At 48.8% G+C, this 19,695-nt stretch overlaps 1 protein-coding gene and 1 long non-coding RNA gene across 7 annotated transcripts in view; one reads left to right on the top strand and one right to left on the bottom strand.

The window, feature by feature from the left end:
- The window catches only part of LOC308466046, a 170,293-nt gene that overhangs the window by 116,817 nt on the left and 33,781 nt on the right, over positions 1-19,695 (bottom strand). The gene's annotated exons all lie outside the window — the stretch shown is intronic.
- Positions 1-19,695, top strand: part of SIPA1 (signal-induced proliferation-associated 1) — a 35,325-nt gene that overhangs the window by 13,954 nt on the left and 1,676 nt on the right. For all 6 annotated transcript variants that reach the window (XM_080986193.1, XM_080986197.1, XM_080986192.1 and 3 more), the window contains 14 exons: positions 771-2,053; positions 3,937-4,061; positions 4,858-5,046; positions 6,749-6,923; positions 8,263-8,366; positions 8,589-8,746; positions 11,090-11,687; positions 11,982-12,256; positions 13,165-13,395; positions 14,299-14,389; positions 16,094-16,262; positions 16,405-16,503; positions 16,751-16,829; positions 17,087-17,168. In XM_080986193.1, coding sequence (XP_080842319.1) covers positions 1,144-2,053; positions 3,937-4,061; positions 4,858-5,046; positions 6,749-6,923; positions 8,263-8,366; positions 8,589-8,746; positions 11,090-11,687; positions 11,982-12,256; positions 13,165-13,395; positions 14,299-14,389; positions 16,094-16,262; positions 16,405-16,503; positions 16,751-16,829; positions 17,087-17,168 — 3,285 coding nt within the window. In that variant the 5' untranslated portion in view covers positions 771-1,143. The remainder of the gene's footprint in view (positions 1-770; positions 2,054-3,936; positions 4,062-4,857; positions 5,047-6,748; positions 6,924-8,262; positions 8,367-8,588; positions 8,747-11,089; positions 11,688-11,981; positions 12,257-13,164; positions 13,396-14,298; positions 14,390-16,093; positions 16,263-16,404; positions 16,504-16,750; positions 16,830-17,086; positions 17,169-19,695) is intronic.

Here is a 19,695-nt window from a genome sequence, read left to right as displayed (position 1 = left end):
TTGAAGCGGGGAGCTTCTCCTCCTCCCCAGGAATCCCACATGCCGTGGTTATAATCAGGTTCAGAAGTGTTACTAGGTACTTGAAAGCCCTAGATCAGAAAGGAGATTGCAAGAAAGGAGATTCCAACTAAACATATTTCTTTCTGACAGTAAGAGCTGTATAACAGTGGAGCAGTCTCCCTCGGGAAGTTGTGGACTCTCCTTCCTTGGAGGTTTTTAAGGCTGGATGGGTATGTTTCATGGATGCTTCAGCTGAGATTCCTGCATTGCAGGGGGTTGGACTTGATGACCCTTAGGGTCCCTTCCAACTCTGCGTTTCTATGATTCTGTCAGCATCATCCGCACCTTAATTTCCAAAGGCCTGTCTGAACAGGAAGGTTTGGGCTTGCCCGCAGAAGGATAACAAAGAGGGAGCCAGCCTAGCCTCTCTTAGGAGGAAATCCCACAATGTGGGAGCAGCCAGAGAATAGACTCTCTCTTTGATGTCACCACCAACTGTGGCTCTGAGGTTGACAGAAACGAGAGAAGGTGCTCACCTGAGGATCTTGACACCTGGGTAAGTTTGTGTAGGGAAGTACAATCTTTCAGGCCTCCTGGGCCCAATCCTTGTACTCCATCTGGGAAAGTTTGGCAAGGTCTCCAAAGCAGGAGATGTGGATATCACAGCAGGCTTGAATTCCAGCTCCATAAAACCGGCGTGTTTGGCTCAAAGCAGATCTTTTTCAACTATCTTCTTCCCTCTCTCCCATGCCTCTTTTTTTCCACTGCAGTAAACAGCCCTCAAAATGGCTAGACAGCTTTGCCGTGGCCAGGTGATTCCTGGCACCCCTGCCCGCCTGGCTGCTGTGTGCTGACCCTCGCCTCTGCATGGAGACTGTTTCTGAGGAGCAGCTTGGATCTCCCCAGCAGGACTAGATCCCTTTTAAGCGTGTTTGGAAGCCCCTCCCCATGGGCGGGGCATTGACCTCTTCCGCCAAAGAGACTGCGGCCTGTTACATGCTGACAACCTGATTTGCTGACGCACCTGGGGAAGCGGGATTGGTGTTGTTTCTTCTTTCTCCAGTTGGGTAGGATCCAGATTCCCCCGTGGTCCTTTGGGTGCCTGGGCCAGCGCGAGGGGAGAGGTCTGTGGGCCTGGAGGCAATGCAGTCAGACGACCTCTTCATCCGCAAGACCCGAAGCCACTGGAACCGACCACCTCTCACGTCCCTCTCTTTCGACACCTTCCGGGCCCCCAAGCCCCAGGTGGCTGAGGGCCCCCTTGTGGGGCAGTGCGGCCCTCCACTGAGGTCCCCGAGGCGTAGCTACCTCATGCATCGCAGCAACAGCGACGTGACGCTCAGCGAAGGGGAGCTGGCCCCTGCCCCTGCCGCCCCCGGCTCTCCCTTGCCCACTGTGCAACCCGCCGCTGGAGTTGGCCTTCACCGCATCAGCAGCAGCCCCAACACATCCACAAAGTGCCCCGCGCCCCCTCGGGCCCGGGCACACAGCCACGAAGAGCCACGGGCCGGCAGCCCCACGGCACGGCGCTTTCGTGACCCCCTGCTTCTGCTGGGACTGGCAGCCAACGAAGTGTGGGAGACCGAGGCGGACGGTGCACCGGCTGCGGACCCTGTGCCTTCTGAGGCACCCGTGCCAGTGTGGGGTCGCCACTTGGCCCACTACGACGTCCAGAGCATCCTCTTCGAGCCGGGCGAGGCCACCCGAGAGGCGGAGAAGCCTGGCAATGTCACCACCGGGGCATCGGCTGCGTCGGAACGGGAACGCTGCCAGACGGACCTGGCGCCCCCTTTTGAGGGAGAGGGGAGCGAGGACAAAGACGGGCCTCTGGTGCTCAGCTGCCCCAACTTCCGCATGGAGGCTGGGGGCGAGGCCGAGTGGGGGATCGGCCAGCACCGGGGCTCCCTTGCAGGGTTTCACTGCCCCAACATGGCAGTCTCTGTGCTGGAGGAGCCCCGGGAGAGCTACGGGCAGAGGACCAGCCGGACAAGCCATGCCATTGAGTACGCCGACCTCGGAGCCTGCTATTATCGGAAGCATTTCTACGGCAAGGGTGAGCGGCTGCTGGCAGGGTGAGATGGAGCAGGGGTTGAAGTGAGGAAAAAGCAAAAAGGCTAGTAGGGGTTGTGTAGGACACAGTAGAGGGGTATACAGAGAGTGCGCAGTATGGAAAACCTGACTAGGGAGACATTTTTCTTTCTCCTAAAACTAGAATTCCAATTCCTGGACCATTATTTTGCCTCCTCTTGCTTCCTTTTTGCATGATGCATAGCTTTAATTTTAATTTTTAAAAATAATTTTATTTATGCATTTTAAAATTAAAGTTGCACTCATTTATATACATGGATTTACGTACCCAGTCTGTATCAGCTTCCCAGTCTATCCTTCACTGACATTCTAGTTCATATTCTTTGGTTCGCTGCATCCCCAGTAGACTTCCATCCTTTTTCTTCCTCTCTGTTCATTTATCTTGTCCACTGCTGGTCCTAAGTTAATCCAACCTGGAAATTAACCATGATACCGTCTCTTTTTAAATATTCTTCAAAACAATCCCACGCCTTATTTTTTCCTCGTTCCAGTTTCTTTTTTTAGCCGTTAAACTTGCTCATTACGCAAATTTTATTAGTTTATGCAACCGTTGGTCCTTTGTCGGAGTTGCCTTTATTTTTTATTTTTAACATAGCTGTATTAATTCCCAATATATAGCCATTACAAAAGGGGGTGAATACAAAAACAAAACCCCAACTCTTCCCCCCTTCAGGAGAGATCAATCTAGTTAAAATTTGCCAAAGTCCAATCTCTGATTTTGGTACTTGCCATTCTTCAGGGTTATCAGTAAAGTATTTTATAAAAGGGTGCCATATTTCAACAAAATTGTCTGCAGCATTTGTATTATTCAATGCATGCAATCTCTTCGTTAATGTTTCTGAAACAGCAATAGATCATTCGTTCTTTCTCCAACAGAGATAGCTTTATTGAAGACATTCAGCCCCCTTTAGATCCATTCCAACAACAGCCCTGCGCATTAAATTGAGTGGCTCTTAGGTGTGTTGAAATGCATTTATATGGCTTAAAAAGGAGACCAAAACAATGGACAGCAAGTGGTGTGGTCACTCTGAAGCTTAAGAGGATTGCAGTGCTGGTGAAGGCATCTGGAAAAAAATGAAATTTTAGAACCTAGTGTGCCTTGCAAGGGGCAGGGCAGAGCCGCTTCAAAGGCATGTTCCTAAAATGTGGTGACACCTGCCCTGAATAGGAGGTGTGACTGGATGCAAGTTGGAGATTGGGAGAAGACAAAATCCCAGTTTGGGAGTGATGGGCTACCTTTTTGTCCTTTCCTGGTGCACAGTAGCCTCTCCCAACCAACTGCTGTGTGGCTGATGGGAGTTTTAGTCTGAAAAAATTTGGAGGCCTCTCTAGGTTGATGAAGCCTGGTGTACAAGGAAGAATGGTCTGCCCTCAGCCTTCTCAGATCAACCCCACAATCTACCAGCCCAAACCCAGGAATAAAAGTTTACAGTTAGAATTATGTAGTTGAGAAGAGGGTGCCTCTGAGCACATTCCAAGCCAAGGACTTTGTGTCCAATACTTGAAAACAGAGCTCAATCTCCTTTCCCACCATCACCTACTCCTGGCTAGCTTTCCTCGTTCCAGCAGCCTTGTTCAAATGGAGAAAATTGTTTCCCCTGTTCAAAGTTTTCGGAAAACTTTGCTGATCTCCTGAATCATACAGACATCATCCACTAGACCCCAATGGACCTTCTGGTCACCCTTGGTGTTCAGGGTGGCTGAGGGCAAAAATGGACCGCTGGGCATGGGGCAAGTGTAGGCCTCCTGCTGGCCTCCTTTGCTGTGAGGTTCCTTGTTTTCAGAGACTCTGGTTGGCTTTGTTTGCAAGCTGTCCTCAAGGCAGGTTCCTCGCTTCTCTCCACACAGAGCACCAGAATTACTTTGGGGTGGACGATAAGCTGGGCTCTGTGGCTGTATCACTACGGCGTGAGGAGAAAGAGGGCAGCGCTGGACCCCAGTACAATTACCGCCTTATAATCCGCACAAGTCAGGTGGGTTCTTACGACATGCCGCAGTAGCCATTCATGTGTTTTTTTATCCCAAACTGCGAGCTAAATTTGCTTACCAAAAATCAGCTGTGAGAACTGTCTCTGCTCTCAGGCTTACTCTCTAAAATACACAGCACACAAGGAAAACAAGATGGGGAGGGAGGGAGGGAGGGTTTAGTGGAAGCCCAGTCACCCATTCTTAAATTTATGGTTTGTATAATGTAGTTCTATCTATGCAGATTCTTCTTTCTTGGAGAAAGACACCTTCCCAGGAGAACTGGCACCAGCCCAGAGCAGACGACAGCCGCCACATTCACACCAGATGTTTAAAGCACTAGTATTCCACTTTAAACAGCCATGGCTGGGAATCCTGGGAACTGTAGTTTGTTACAGGTGTTGAGAGTTATTTGGAGACCCCCCTATTCTCCTCACAGACCTACAATTCCCAGAATCCTCTGGGAACAGGGGTTAATTGTTAAAGCACTCTGGGAACTGTAGGGCTGTGAGGGGAATAAGGAGTCTCCTAACAACTCTCAGCACCCTTGACAAACTACAGCTCCCAGAATTCTTTGGTGGAAACCATGGCTGTTTGAAGTGGCATTATACCACTTGATGGTGTAAATGTGGCCTAAAAGATAGTCTGTGGCAAAGGTAGGACTTAACCCTAGCTTTTCTCAGGTCCCACCCCAACATCCTAGCCATTAGGCCACACTGAGTGGTGTCATGGCCTTATGTGGAGAGGAATCCCCTTGGTGTGATCCTCCTCCTGTCCCCTTGACAGCTGTTGTTTTCCTCCCAGCTCCGGACTCTGCGGGGATCTATTCTGGAGGATGCTCTTCCCCTTTCGGCCCGCCACACTGCCCCACGGGGCATCCCTCCCAAGAAGTTGCTGGAACACGTCATGCCAGAGCTCAACCTGCAGTGTCTCCGCCTGGCCTCTAGTTCCCCAAAGGTCCCAGAGACCTTGCTCAAGTTGGATGAACAAGGGGTAAGGCTGTTTCATTCAAAACACATGTTCCTCACCCTGTTATGTCTTAGAACTACCTTCAAGGCCGTTTACTGCCATGAAAAATTGTTTATTTGTTTTTCTACTGCCCTTCATCCATAGATCTCAGAACGGTTCACAACATAAATTTGCAATACAGTCGTACCTCGGAAGTCAAACAGAATCCGTTCCGGAGGTCCATTCGACTTCCAAAGAATGGCTTCTGATTGGCTGCAGGAAGCTCCTGCAGCCAACTGGAAGCCGCAGAAGCCCCATCCGACGTTTGGCTTCCAAAAGAACATTCAAAAACTGGAACACTCACTTCTGGTTTTTGATTGTTTGGGAGCCAGAACATTCGACTCCTGAGGTGTTCGGGAACCGAGGTACGAGTGTATAAAAAATACAAAATACATAGTAAAAATAAAAACAAACCAATAATCCCACAACACGTTTAAAAGGGCATCAGATGTCAACCAAGAAATAAAATCGAATCCCGAGGAACCTCACATTGAAGGCTCAATGGGCTGAAGAATACTCCCTAAGCAACACTCTCAGACCTTCCAACTTTTCCTGATGCAAAACTGGGACATGCATCTTCTGGGATGGCTTCTGGGCAAGTCATGTGACTCTCGCTCTTGCCCCCCCCAGCGGGTTTTTTTGGGGGGGGGCAAGATCTCATGTAGTGCCCAAAAATGCGAGAGCATGTGAAGTCGCAGCCCCTAAAATGGCTCCCGAGATCTTGTGAGAAAAAATGGGAAGGTATGCTCACTGGAAACATCAATCCAAGTAGTACTGGAACTACCTCAAAGCAGTGCCACACAGTCCTAACTCCAGAAGGATGCCATGGTTGATGGTATTGAAAGCCGCTGAGAGGTTGAAGAGAATAAACAGAGACACATGACTCATGTTTCTCTCCCAACTGAGGTCGTCGTACAGGGCGATCAAGGCAGGTTCTGGGCCAAAACTGGGCCTAAATCCCCATTGAAATGGATCTTGACAATCAGTTTCTTCCTTGAGCGGCTAGATTTGTATCATTTGTATTTAAAAATAATAATTTAAAAATCAGAAGGCAACCATCAAAGAACATCCAGCTGAGTTGTAAGGCAGGGCTGGGGAACCTGTAGCCCACCCAATGTTATTATACTCCACCTCCCATGATCCCCAGCCAGCATAGCTAACAGCCAGGAATTATGGGAGTTGTTGTAGTCCAACAATATCTGGAAGGCCCATCTTCCTCTGCTGTCTCAAATGAGCATGGCTACGGGTTCATTTCCATTCAAGGTGTTGACTTTGACTTTTAAAGCCCAACGCAGCTTGGGACCTCAGGTACTTTTAAAGAGTGCCTTGTCCCACATCAATCTGCAGGCTTTAAAGATTTTCTACCGAGACACATATGTTAAGATCTTTTACTCCAGCTACCCGGAAGTAAGGCAGGGACAAGTACGTGATGGGCTTTTTGTTGTGGTTCCGCCTCTCATTGGATACTCTGAATACTAGTTTCTGGGCAACAGCAGCAGGAGAGGGCTAGCACTTTTGTGGCCTGCTTGTGGGCATCGCAAGAGGAATCTGATTGGTCATTCTGTGTGCAACAGGATGCTGGATTAGACCTACCCAGTAAAGTGAAGGCTTTGAAAGAGCCTCTGATTGGTTCTCGTTTGGGTCTTGCCCTTCAATCTACCCATCCCGGACTTCCCCCTCCCTGCAGCTCAGCTTCCAGCGGAAAGTCGGGGTGCTGTACTGCCGGGCAGGGCAGGGCTCTGAGGAAGACATGTACAACAACGAGGAAGCAGGGCCAACTTTCCAGGAATTCCTGGACCTCTTGGGTGAGCGCATCCGGCTGCTCGGCTTTGGCAAGTACCGTGCCCAGCTAGACAACAAGAGTAAGTATAACAGGAGTGTGATTAATGTGTGTGTGTGTGTGTGTTTTGCAGGGTCATGATTAGGAGGTGGCCAATGGGGTCTTCGGCAGTAGACCCTGGATCTCCTGGTCCTTCTCCCCCACTTCTTAAAACTTTAAAAAAACATGCAGTGTAAACAGTAATAAAATATAAACTGCTTAGAGGGCAGCTGGATGCAGTTCTCATCTACCACCTGAATTTCCCAGCAGCATTGGTACTGTTGCATGCCACCCCAGTCTCTGAGCAGTGAAAGATTTCAGGCAGTTACCCAGGGTTTGTGGTTCCTTTTGGAAATGAGGCGCAGCAGAGACCATGGTGTCTTTATGATGCATGGTTTATTTACACATATATACAACCTGAGCCTATGATGGAGGGGTTCACAGCATCAACCTCCACCCCCCCAAGGGGCCTTGTTTCTCCCACAGCATTTGCCGCAGTATAATAATAATAATAATAATAATAATAATTTATTATTTATACCCCACCCATCTGGCTGAGTTTCCCCAGCCACTCTGGGCGGCTTCCAACAGAATATTAAAATACAGTGGTACCTCGGGTTACATACGCTTCAGGTTACATACGCTTCAGGTTACAGACTCCACTAACCCAGAAATAGTACCTTGGGTTAAGAACTTTGCTTCAGGATGAGAACAGAAATCGTGCTCCAGCGGCGCAGCGGCAGCAGGAGGCCCCATTAGCTAAAGTGGTGCTTCAGGTTAAGAACAGTTTCAGGTTAAGAACAGACCTCCAGAACGAATTAAGTACTTAACCTGAGGTACCACTGTACAATAATCTATTAAACATTAAAAGGTTCCCTAAACAGGGCTGCCTTCAGATGTCTTCTGAAAGTCTGGTAGTTGTATGCCACATGTTGATGCCAGGCCTGAGCAGGGCTTAGTGGTCAAGTTCCTAGCTCTTTTTGTCTTTTCCTGTTAAAGCTATGCGTTTATTTATTAAGTAAAATTGGTTGGTTGGCGTCTGTCTGTCTCGGAAGACAATGGAGAAGTACGGCTTTTGGGGGGCGTGAAGTTGGAAGGTTGCCATGCCTGCTGTGACTGCAGAGAGACAAGTTTTGGGAGAGACAAGTTTTGTTGCAGCTGGGGCAGGTGAAGGCGTCTGGTTATGCTGCTGCAGATGCACCGTGGTGTTTCATCTCTCTCCGTTCCTCCCAACAGTCATTGCTCCTCTGGTTGCTGCTATGGATGCACAACCTGGCTGCCATACACAGACCCTTACTGAAAAAGCTACCTTTTAGGTGGGTGGATGCTAGCAGCAGCTGCACTGAAAGTGTTTTTAATCTCTCTGCCACTCTTCTTTGCAGATGATTCCACGGGAACCCACTCGCTCTATACCACGTATCAGGACTATGAGATCATGTTCCATGTCTCTACCATGCTACCCTACACCCCTAACAACCGCCAGCAGGTATGTGGGGGCATTTTTGCTTAGGCCAGGGGAACAAGAGATTCCCCATAAAAAGTAAGTGAGGGGGAAGCCACCACACACATACTGGAGAAGTATCAAGCAGAACTTATTCACATCCTCTTAACGCTCCATTCAGAGGCTGAACAGAGTGCCTGTCCCAAGTCTCCAGCTCCCTATTTCTCTGGTAACCTTCCTTTCCTCCCCGCCCCCAATCTTCTGCAGCTGCTGAGGAAGCGGCACATTGGAAATGACATTGTGACCATCGTCTTCCAGGAGCCTGGAGCGCTCCCCTTCACGCCAAAGGTGTTCCGCTCACACTTTCAGCATGTGTTCATTGTGGTGAGGGCACATGAATCTTGCACAGAGCACACTACTTACAGGTGAGAGGGCGGTGGCAGTGCGGGGAAACCTGGCAAAACTCTCCCTGACCTTCCAATTGTAACACCTCCTTTGGACTTGTTCATCTCGATGGACTTGACAGCGAGAGGTTTTGAAGAAAATTATTATTTTTTGGTTGTAAATCCTTTAGTCCTTGTGCCAATATTATTATTTACATTTACATTTATAAGTTGCTTACCTTGTGAAAATAACCCAAAGTGAGGTACAAACACTAAGACCAATTACACAGAACCAATAAAAAACCCTTAAAAACGTATCTATATAAATAAAAGGCAGGTCTTTTCCTACCTGGGGCTGGGATAGAGATAATAAATTATTATTAAATTATTATTACCCAACTAATAGAGGCCAAAAATACTTAAAACCCTTCAAATTAAGGGCCAAAAGCCCAGGTAAAAAGCACACATGTTTGCCTGGCAACTAAGACTAGACAAAGATGGTACTAGGCAAGCTTCCCTGGGGAGAGCTTTCCACAGCCACAGAATCACTGCTGGAAAGGCTTGTTCTCGTGTTGCCACCCTCTGATCACAGGGCCAGGGTAAGTGCATGTGGGGAGGCGTTGTCCTTGACATATGAGGCTCTGAGCCACATTGAACAAACCATGGTTAAAGCAATCTGTGGCATAACATGATGTGCGAATGCAGCCATCATTGTCCGTTGTTAACTTTTAAATCCATTCTTTCCTTATTTTATTCCAACCCTTCGTCCAAGTTGCTCAAAGTGGCCCATGGTCCTCATAGCAGTCCTTTGTGGTAGGCTCATCGGGGAGAGAGTGTGTTGGACCCAAGGTCACCCACTGAGCTTCATGAATGAGTGGATTTTTGAACCCAGGCCCCCTGGTGCTAATCCAGGCATCCCCAACCTTTGGCCCTCCAGATGTTTTGGACTACAATTCCCATCATCCCTGACCACTGGTCCTGTTAGCTAGGGATCATGGGAGTTGTAGGCCAAAACATCTGGAGGGCCGCAGGTTGAGGAAGCCTGTGCTAATCCAACTCTGTAGCCACTGCCTCTAACCACACTTCCACATAGGCAATGAACGTGCCCCATTCAAGGAAGAAAGCATCAAGTTTAACTAGACTTCTGAATAAGATTAATCTGATGTACCAATGTCTCTGTTTGTCCCAGATTCTTAGATACCAAAGGTTGTATCCAACTGAGTTATAGCCAGAGTAGACTCATTAGAATGAATGGATATTTATGAATTTCAGTGGGTCTACTCTGAGGAGGACTGACGTTGGATTAAATCCCAAGATATGAGGTTGCTTCTCAGTCCTTTATTCCTGTATCCATATTGCTGCTGCCTTATTCTGTGGCAAGATCTCACGCGGTGCCCCAAAACAGTACTTTTTTTTTTCTGGGCGAGAGTGCATGCGATTGTGGCACCAAAAATGGCTGCCGAGATTTGACCATCCTGTTTTTTTCGTCAGGAAATTGGGAGGTATGGGATCCCCATTTTTTTCAAGCTCTCAAACCCCGAACTTTTCTTTCTGTACCACTGTCACAGCACACCAGCAGAGGGAGCTGCGAGGCCTGTTCTTGAGTGGTTGTCAGGGTAACGCAAAGTTCAAAAGCCTCAGGCTTTGGGCCTAGTTCCTTGATCAGTTTAGTACGGAAGGCCTAGCTGCTTTTGAACTCAGTTACTTTTATTGCCCAGTAATTTGTTTGTTAGCAGGTTGACTGCCTTAATTGTACCAGCCCTCTGGTTTGGTGGGCTTGCAGCGAGGCCCATAGATCCCTGCCCCCAAATATAGTTGCATGCTGTTTGTTAAGTAGCAGGTTTGGGAAACTAGGATTGCACAGGGTCACTCTCTTAGTTTAGACTGCTCCCCCCACCACACCACAATTGTTTCCATCATGTCGCAGCAATCTCCCAGAGGTCACATACCAGTGTTTGGCAGGGCCGGAAAATGGGCAGCGAAATTGATGTGACTGTTACCTTTATATGGTAGGGCGAGTACCCCCAGAGTCAGAGGTTCCTACAAACACCTCTCTCCATCCTCACAAGCAAGAGGCCACTATCACTGTTCAAGGATATTTCTAGCTAGATAAAAGCATTTAATGAGAGCATGAGGCAGGGCCATTGAGGGTTAAGTCCTAGGAAGAAGAGGTGTACTCTGGGGAGAGTCATAAGGGCTAGAAAGCTGCTTTTAATATATATTTTCAAATGGAAATTCAGGTGCCCAGGATGCTGAATCCTGGGACCAATGCAAAATTATTTCAGTGATGCAGAGAAATAAGCAATTCCATTGCATTTTTTTAATTTAAAAAGTGTCCTGTGTCCCTTCTTCTCCTCTCTCTCTGCGAATGGCTGCTCCATTCAGCGTGGCTGTCAGCTGCACCAAGGACATCCCACGCTTTGGTCCCTTCATCCCGGCTGAGAACTCCTTTGCCAAGGGCCCAGCTTTCCGAGACCTCCTGCTCGCCAAGGCGATCAATGCAGAAAATGCGGCCGAGCGCTCAGGGAAGTTCCACGCCATGGCAACGCGCACCCGCCAGGAGTACTTGCGAGATCTGGCCCTCAACCACGCCACCACCAGCACATTGGAGGCCTCCTCGTCGCGCTTGGCCCTCATTGCTTTGGCTGCAAAGAAGCGCGAGAAGTCCAAGGCGCCAAAGGGGGCAGAGGCACACAGTGCAGGGGCTTTGGTGTGGGGCGTGTGGGCACGGGATGGCAGTAGAGGACCCGAGAGCAAGACTCCTGAGTTGCGGTGCCTGCTGGGCATCTCGGCTGAATTTCTAGTCCTTATTGATGCCCGTGAGAAGAGGGTGGTTTTTAACTGTTCCTGCCGGGACATCCTGGCTTGGACCTTCTCTGAAAGCTGCACTTTGGACCTCTACTATGAGACAGGGGATTACATTTGCATGCGTGTGGATGAGGGTCAGGCCTCCGATATCCGTGACATTGTCCACCGGCTGCAGGTAATAATTTGTTTTCACCCGCTAAGGGGTGGTGGGGAGCGGAAGGGATGCATAGCATCATTTGGATTCAAAGTGCTGTGGTGCTAAATTTGGGTCCCTTGTGCTCCACTTCCTGAATTACAGATGTGGGGGGTGACTTCTGTTAATTGGCTGTGGGGGAATACACTCTCCATATGCTTAGAGGGGTTCTTGTGCTTATTATTACTCTGTGGGTCCCAAGGCTATACACTGGCTATAAAAATAGGCTCTTTGGCTTAATCTAGTCACCACCTGAAATATCTCCCCTCCCCACAGCTGGTGACTCGGGGTTGCGAGACACGGGAGCTGACCCTCTTGCGGAACGGGGTTGGCCAGCTGGGCTTCCAGATGGACCCCGAGGGCTTCGTGACGGAGGTGGAGCGCTTCACCTTTGCTGAGACAGCTGGTCTCCAGCCTGGGGCCCGCCTGGTCCGTGTCTGTGAGAGACCCTTGCCCAGCCTCAGCCATGCCCAGACCTCTGAGCTTCTGCGCACTGCCAAGAAGGTCACCATTACTGTCGTACCCCCAGATGAGAATGGAAAGGCCCGGAGGTGAGTACACTTTGGGGATGGGAGAGAGGAACACTCCCAGGCCAGGTTTCTCATATTTGCTCTCCTTGGTGTGTTGCTTTTAGTTCCGATTTCTTTTGGGTTTGCCCAGTGCCTAGTCCTGGCATTAAACCCCCTTGTATAAGGTGCCTGGGGTCTTGAACTGGAGATAATAGCAGCAGTCCGCTGGGACCTGGCTGTCTTGGCCATAATAAACTTTCTCATTGGTGGCAGCTTGATTTTGAGATGCTCTCCCCAGGGATGCTTGCCTGACTCCTGCTTTTATGTGTCATTTTAATGACCTGTATTCCCCACCCCCCGGCCTTTTAATTTAATTTGAAATGGGTTCCTCTACCCTTCCCTTCCTTAGCTTTTGGTGTATTTGTGTGTGTGTGTCTCTCTGTGTGATCTTTTAGGTTTCCCTGCTTTTGGTGTAACTGTATATGCTTTTAATTTGTTTTCATTGTGTTGTCCAATTTTACATTCTGCCCCAGGACTTTGAAGAGCAGGATTTAAGTCTCTGTAATGAAAGCATACATAAAATTATTCTGTGTGCAAAAGAGGTGCCCTTTTGTCCCTTCCCTGCTCTAGAAATAAGAAGGTCTTTTTATCTTTTTATCCTTCTTAAAATGACTAGCTTGATTGGAAAGTAGCGTGATGAAATGGATGCTGCTGCACGACAGTTGTGGGTGAGCCAAAGGCAGCTGCTCTCTCTGCAGAGCCTATAGCCTTGCTTCCCTTTGCTCCTGCTCTGCAGCCTGATGCAGTGGCTGCTGTTAGGTATATCAAACTAGCCCTCTAGTCCTGATGGAATAGCTGTTGCTGGACGACACTTAAGATTATTCCTCCACCCAACCTACAGGATGGTGCTCTGATGTCTTTCTCCTCTTCCTTTTCCTCCACATTGGCAGAAGTTTCTCGGAGCTGTACCTAAAGTCTCTACAAGAGAAGAGGAGGAGTGAGCCACCAGCCAGCGATGTGGAGTTGACCAGGCCGGGGAGTGAAGCAGGGTTCAAACCTGCCACGCTCCAGCTGCTCCACTCGCTGTCCCTGCCAGACGGGGGGCCCCCTCACAGCCTGGCAGAGGAGAGGACTGAGTTTCTGCGGAGCCATAGTGACCGAACGCCCAAGCCTCCAGACCCGTGAGTAGCACTAGTATCTCCAGCCTCTTTCGTGGCTCATACCCACTCACCCCTTCCCTGTCACATCCAGCCAACTTCCCTCTGCCTCATTCCATGGATCTTAGGAACACAAGAAACTGCTTTATTCAGTCCAGGCTATCTGTTTTTCTAGCTTGGCATTATCCACTGTGCTTCAAATGGCAAAAGATATTGGGCCTACAGAGCTTCACCTGATCTGTATAACTGGAGATGCAGGGGATTGAACCTGGGATCTTTGCTTGCAAAACAGTTGCTCTGCTACAGCCCTTCCACCAGTTTTATCTTGGGTTAGACCCTTGTCTGTTTTTTGCAGGGATGTAGGAGACTGCAAAACGCCTTTCATTGCTGCTCCAAGCTTCCTCTTTTTTCTGCTGCTAGAAGCACCTGAAGAGAGAGAAGCATGGCATAAAGGGAGTGTGAGGGGTGTGTGTGCATGTGCACCTGTAAACATGTCTTTTCCTCAAGACCCATGATAACAAGTTTGCGGGTAATTGGAGGGGCGAAGAGGGCTGCTAACATTTGTCAGTGGACCAGATTCTGCTCTGGGTCTACTAGCTGCCAACTCCTTTCTTTTCATCAGCTTTTGCAGCTCCTGCAAGAGGGGGAGAAGGTTAGCCATCAAAGAATAGAATAGCCGTTTCCCTTCCTCTGGCCATTTTTTAAAAATGTGTGATATTCAGGAACCAAGGCTGCAAAAAAGGCAGGGTTTCTTACAAGATGGGTTTAGATCTAAATCAGACTGTTATGTGTTGGAAAACGTTTGTAGGAAATGCTGTGACTTCGTTCTGAGACCTCAGATATGGTATCAGCAACTCATCATCCTTTTAGCATACGTTCTCCATTCCTGCCTCCATGTCTCAGTGTCTGGGGTCTCATTCTTTGCAGGGTGCCACCTCAGGACATCCCTGTCCTGCCAAATCCCCCTCCGGATCTCATCCTGGCTGCCACACCCAAGCCCTCTGCAGAGCAGGACGTAGTAAGTGTTTGTCTTCTCTCTTTGTACCTCTGTTTATGTGCCTTTTGATTTTAACATTAATAATAGTCACAACAACCACTTTAAATAATATAGTGGCATCTATGTTCGTGGTGATTTACAAGGAGCATGTTTGGCAAGTTCCTGCCTCAAGGGGCTTACTGTCCCAAAACAGGCACAAGGGAGGCAACAGAGGAATGGGAGGGAGGTGTCTCAGGCAGAGGAAGGTCTTCCCCTTCTTCCCCTTCCTGGTTCTTTTAACTGGGGGTGCTGTGATTGTGCATGGGACATTCTGCATCAAACTATAGCTCATTGGTAGGGAATCTTCAACCCATGGGCCTAATGAGGCCTCCCCACGGCTCATGAGGCCATTTTGGCAAAGCCACACCTACCAGCCCCTTGCCTGGTGAAGGGTTGGCCGTTTCTGGATATGATCCTCTGTGCAGATCCAATTCCCCAGCACAGCTGCACTCCCTCTCCAACAGTAGCACCTGAGGCAACCCTTTAAAGTGGAAGGAGTTGAGTGTGTGTGTGCGCACGCACGCGTGCGCGCACACACACACACACACACACACACGCAACCTGCTAGCATTGTATAACCTGAGGCATCAAATATAAGAACATAAGAAGAGACTGCTGGATGAGGCCAATGGCCCACCTAGTCCAGCATCCTGTTATCACTGTGGCCAACCAAATGCTTGTAGGAAACCTGCAAACAGGATCTGAGCACAAGAGCCCTCTCCCCTCCTATGTCTTCCAGCAACTGGTATTCAGATGCATTACTGCCCTTGACTGTGAAGGCAACACTAGTAGCCATTGGTAGCTTTATCTGCTATGAATTTGCCCAATCCTCTTTTAAAGTTGGATGGTGGCCATCCCAGCCTCCTACAGAAGTGAGCTCCATGGTTTAACTATGCACTGCATGAAGAAGTCATTTATTTTATCTGCTCTAAATCCCCCAACATTCAGCATCGTGTATTGAGAGAGGAAGAAAAGAATGTCTCTGTCCATTCTCGCTCTCATGCATACTTTCATAAACTTCTGTCATGTTGCTTCTCACTCACCTGCAATCTTACATCACAGGGGTGTTGCTCCATCCCTTGATCATCTACTGAAATGGGCCCTGAATCACACCCCATTTGTCTAGGTCAGGGGTCTGCAACCTTTAAGACAAAAAACCTGGGAGCCGCAAAACCATTGCGACATTTAAAGCATACGCGCCGCTGCCCTCCGATCTGACAGCGGGTGGGAAGGTGACGTCGGGACGGTGCGTGACTAACGCACGCACCGCCCCCATGCGACGTCACAGCCAGTACAGCGCCCGCCACAGTGGGGAGTGTCGGGGCGCACAGTGCGCCTCCTCCCCTCGCTAGTATCCGCCCCGGAGCCGCGGCAAAGGTGTAAAAGAGCCACATGTGGCTCCGGAGCTGCGGGTTGCAGACCCCTGGTCTAGGTCTTTGCAGCATACACATCCCCTTCTCCATCTCCTACCCCTTGTAGCAACAGTAGATTTCTTGCTAGTTTATGAGGATTAGGATAAGAATATCCTGTTGCTGCTGTCTTAAGAAGGCTGGAAAGTTTCTTAAAGAAAAAAGAAAGCCAAAGTTTTCTCAGGAAGCTGGATTTTGCACTGTGTACCACATTTAGTCGTTTGTGCCACATGGCAGAATGCACAGAGGGCTGATTTTTCTGCTCTGCTTCTCCTAGGACCATCCTGGAGATCCCATTGTAAACAAGAAAGAATCCGTTGTGGGCCAGGTAGCCAAAGGCCCCGAATCTCTGCCTCCCGAGGAAAAGACCTCTCCACACTTGGAGTCCAGAGAAACAGATAAGTTCCTGCCGCGGACACTTTCCCTGCGGAACTCCATCACCAAAAGTAAGAGATCCTCCCCTCCTCCGCCCTGCGTTCCTTCGCTGCCCCCGTTTCCCCGAGTGCAGAGGCACTGATGTGGCCACGCCTGGGCGGGCCAAGGGTTTGCTTGAGGACTGAAGGCTTTGCCCTCTCCTTTATCCCCCAGTCCTCTCTGAAGCTGGAGAGTCCCTGGAGGATGAGTGGGAGTCCATTGCCAACTTGGCTTCTGCTTGCAACAGCATCTTGGAGGCCCTTTCCAGGGAAGGTGAGTGAGTGGGGGGGGGGGGGCAAACCAACAGGCTGGCACTAGCTGCGGCAAAAGTCTTGGAACTTAGTGTAGGGTAGCATCCTAGGAACACAGGAAGGTGCCTTAGAACAGGTCCGACTTGAACCTGGGACCTTCTGTGTGCAAAGCCAGAGTGCTGCCACTGAGCTATGGGCCATTCCCCTATCTAGGGCTTTCCTCTTGCTCTGGCTGAATCTCTTACCTGTGCCTCTTTCTCCATCCATAGGGCAGCATGTGCTGGAGAGCAGGGAATCCCTGTGCACCACCGTCCAGAGGGGCACGAGTCAGCAGCAACCCAATGAGGAGTAAGAAATAGTTCTCTCTGTGTGTGTACAAGGGGACAGGGAAGAGAGATTTGAGCGTGCTGGGGAGGTTCAACTATATGGTGGGGAGATCTCATCCGTATGTCAGCTCCCTGAATTCCTTCTCTCCATTCTGCAAGGCGTAGCAAAAATATATACATCTTCCTAGTTACATAAAAATGTGAGAACAATCATTTGCCAGGATAGTTAACATCAGTGTCTCCCCACCCTTGTTCTCCCTTCTTTTCCAACTCTTTCAGGTCCCAGTTTCCTCTCAGCCTTGCTGATAAGGTCCTGCATTTGGAATCGACACTCAAGAAACTGCAGGAAGATCTTCAGAAGGTGAGGTAGTGAGCAGGAATGTAAGAGGCACAGAGGATCAGACCAGCAAGGTTTTTGCAAAATTTACTTTTGAAAGGTATTCCCCATTCTCCCAAATTTAGAGCCAAACTAAAAATGACATTAAATTTTTCTTTGCACTCTTAAAAAAAGAGCATCTGCTGCCCTTTTGAGAGGGAGGGGAGGATGCAAGTTATCAGGATCTCAGCTGGTTATTGGCACTTTGGAGGTACTGCACAAAGAAAATCCCTTTCAGACAAGCCACACTTTTACCTGCTCCACGCTTGACATCAGGTGTAGGGCAGGTGGGCATAGTTTGCCCAGAATGGACTTATGGGTCAAACTGGGTGGATATACGGGCTGAAAGTTCCCCACCCCTACTGTTAACCATTTGTTCATCCCACATTTTTGGGTGCGTTTCCCCATCACTTTCCTAACTGCAAATTTTATTTTATTTATTTTTTAAAGCGGATTTGTTGTGCTAGGGCAACAGAGCACTTTAATCCCCTTTAATTGTGCAAATCTCACTTCTGGTGTGCACTTGAATCGCTCCCACAAAATTCCAAGTCTGGACGCACCCAGAGTCTTTGCCCTCCTGTAGGCAACAGCCCTTTGGGTATTTGAAGAATTCTCCTCAGTCTTTACTTCTCCAAACTAAAGATGCCCAGTTCGTTCAATATTTCCTCATGGGACTTATTCCTCCCTTGAACCAGTTTTAAATCATACAAGGTATTGTACCTGAGGCACATGTCACTGGCTACTTCTGCAGTCTTGAGGAATGGGTCCATCTGCCGCAGCAGCTTGTTCTGTGAAAAAGTCCACCTGGCCATAGCTATATCTGTTATCTCAGGGCAAGCGAGCACAAGGTAGTTCAGGATCTATTGGTGGATATATGGGGGATCAGCCAGCGTTTTTCATTCCCAAAAACAGCAACAACTAAAATGACTACCCCACCACCATAAATAAAGAAAAATAGGTTGCTGAGAAAGAAAACTTGGGGTGGGGGGGGAAGCAGGACTGGGTTTTTGTGAAAAAGGGCTTGTGGACTTGGCATCTGTGCTGATGCTGAGTACAAATTCCTGGCCTGCGTTTGTGCTCAAAAGGCACCTTGCCCCTTAAGTCTTAGTGTCCTTCCATCCACCTGAGCTGCAGTTGTGCACCTGATTCTGGTTGATAGACCTCAAGATTCTGGTAGAACAAGCAAGTAGGTCCCACAAGTCCAAAGGCTGCTCAGCCCCTGGGTTATCTGTGTATAAATAAATGCACATAGAATGAAACCTTTGCAGTGAAGGAACTGCCCATAATCTTCATTTTTTTCCCCTTCAAGCCCTGCAGAAAGCCATCAGATTTGTTCATGAATGTGAACCATGAATTCTTCCCTTCCCATTTTCCTTTAAAAATCATTCTGAAAGGAGGAGGCTTCCTCTTAAAATAGCTTGGCATCCACCTATAACACCCTCACCCCCGGGTATGTGTCATTATCAGGACTCGCTGCCCAAACTCAGACATTGCAGACTGTCTGGTTTTCCTCCCTTCGTAGAGATGTGGGTTTCCTTGTTTATTTTTTAGTCATGCCATGTGGAACTTTCTCCTCAGCAATGTCTGAATTAATGAGGCCTCACTAGAACAGTTTGTGGGGTATTGCCTACAAAACCTCCAGCCACAATGCGTTGATTAATCTCTGAGGTGCTGAGGGAACTCCTGAGCAGTCTTGCTGGACCAGATCTGTCCAGTTGTCATTCAGGAAGCATTTTCTAGCCAACAGCTTCCATCCTTATCCCCCGCCACTCTGGTGGGCCTAATTTGACAGGTGGGTAGTGCCACCTTGTTGTCAATCACCTAACGCCATGGTGACATCAGGTGACACTGCATTTTGAGGCCCCAATTGTTTGCACTTCAAAGCCTAGTGTGGGGCTGTTTGAAAGCCCTTTTCGAAAGGGTCCTGGTGGTTGGGAATGTTTCTAGCCTGGAATAGAATGCTGAAGGAGAAGGGGGCCTAATGGAGCTCCTGGGGGCCAAGTGTTCCTCCAACAAGACATAGCAAACAAGGAAGGGCACTGTCTTCCCACCCCCTCAAGTGCTATTTATTTATTTGTTGAATCCTCACCCAAAGGAGCCCTGGGCAGCAAACAACAGAGTGGTGAAGCAATACAATTAAATATAAATTTATTTATTTATTAAAAAATTAAGAGCATCTTTTTTAAAAATCAGCTAATAATTTCAGGGTTGCTGGGAGCAGTATCTTTTGGCCATCGAAAGCCTGGGTGAGCAGGAACGGTTTAAAATTCCTCCGGAATATTACACTGATGCAGAAGACAAGATGCACCTCACTGGGGAGGGTGTCCCACACATTGGGAACCACCACCGAGAAGGTCCTGCTGCGAGTCAGCATCATCCAGAAAACACACATCACCAACAGCAGCAGGATCTGTCTAGGCATGCGACAGGGTCTCTCTTGAGGACCTCGGCGAGTGTGTGGCTTCATATGGTCAGATGCAGGCTTTAATTGTTGCAGCAACAGCAGCCTTGT

This window comes from Podarcis pityusensis (genome assembly GCF_964106645.2).
Source record: "Podarcis pityusensis genome assembly, chromosome: 16".
Classification (NCBI taxonomy): domain Eukaryota; kingdom Metazoa; phylum Chordata; class Lepidosauria; order Squamata; family Lacertidae; genus Podarcis; species Podarcis pityusensis.
The sequence above is the reverse complement of the archived record's forward strand: the minus strand, read 5'-3'. Positions and strand labels throughout refer to the sequence as shown.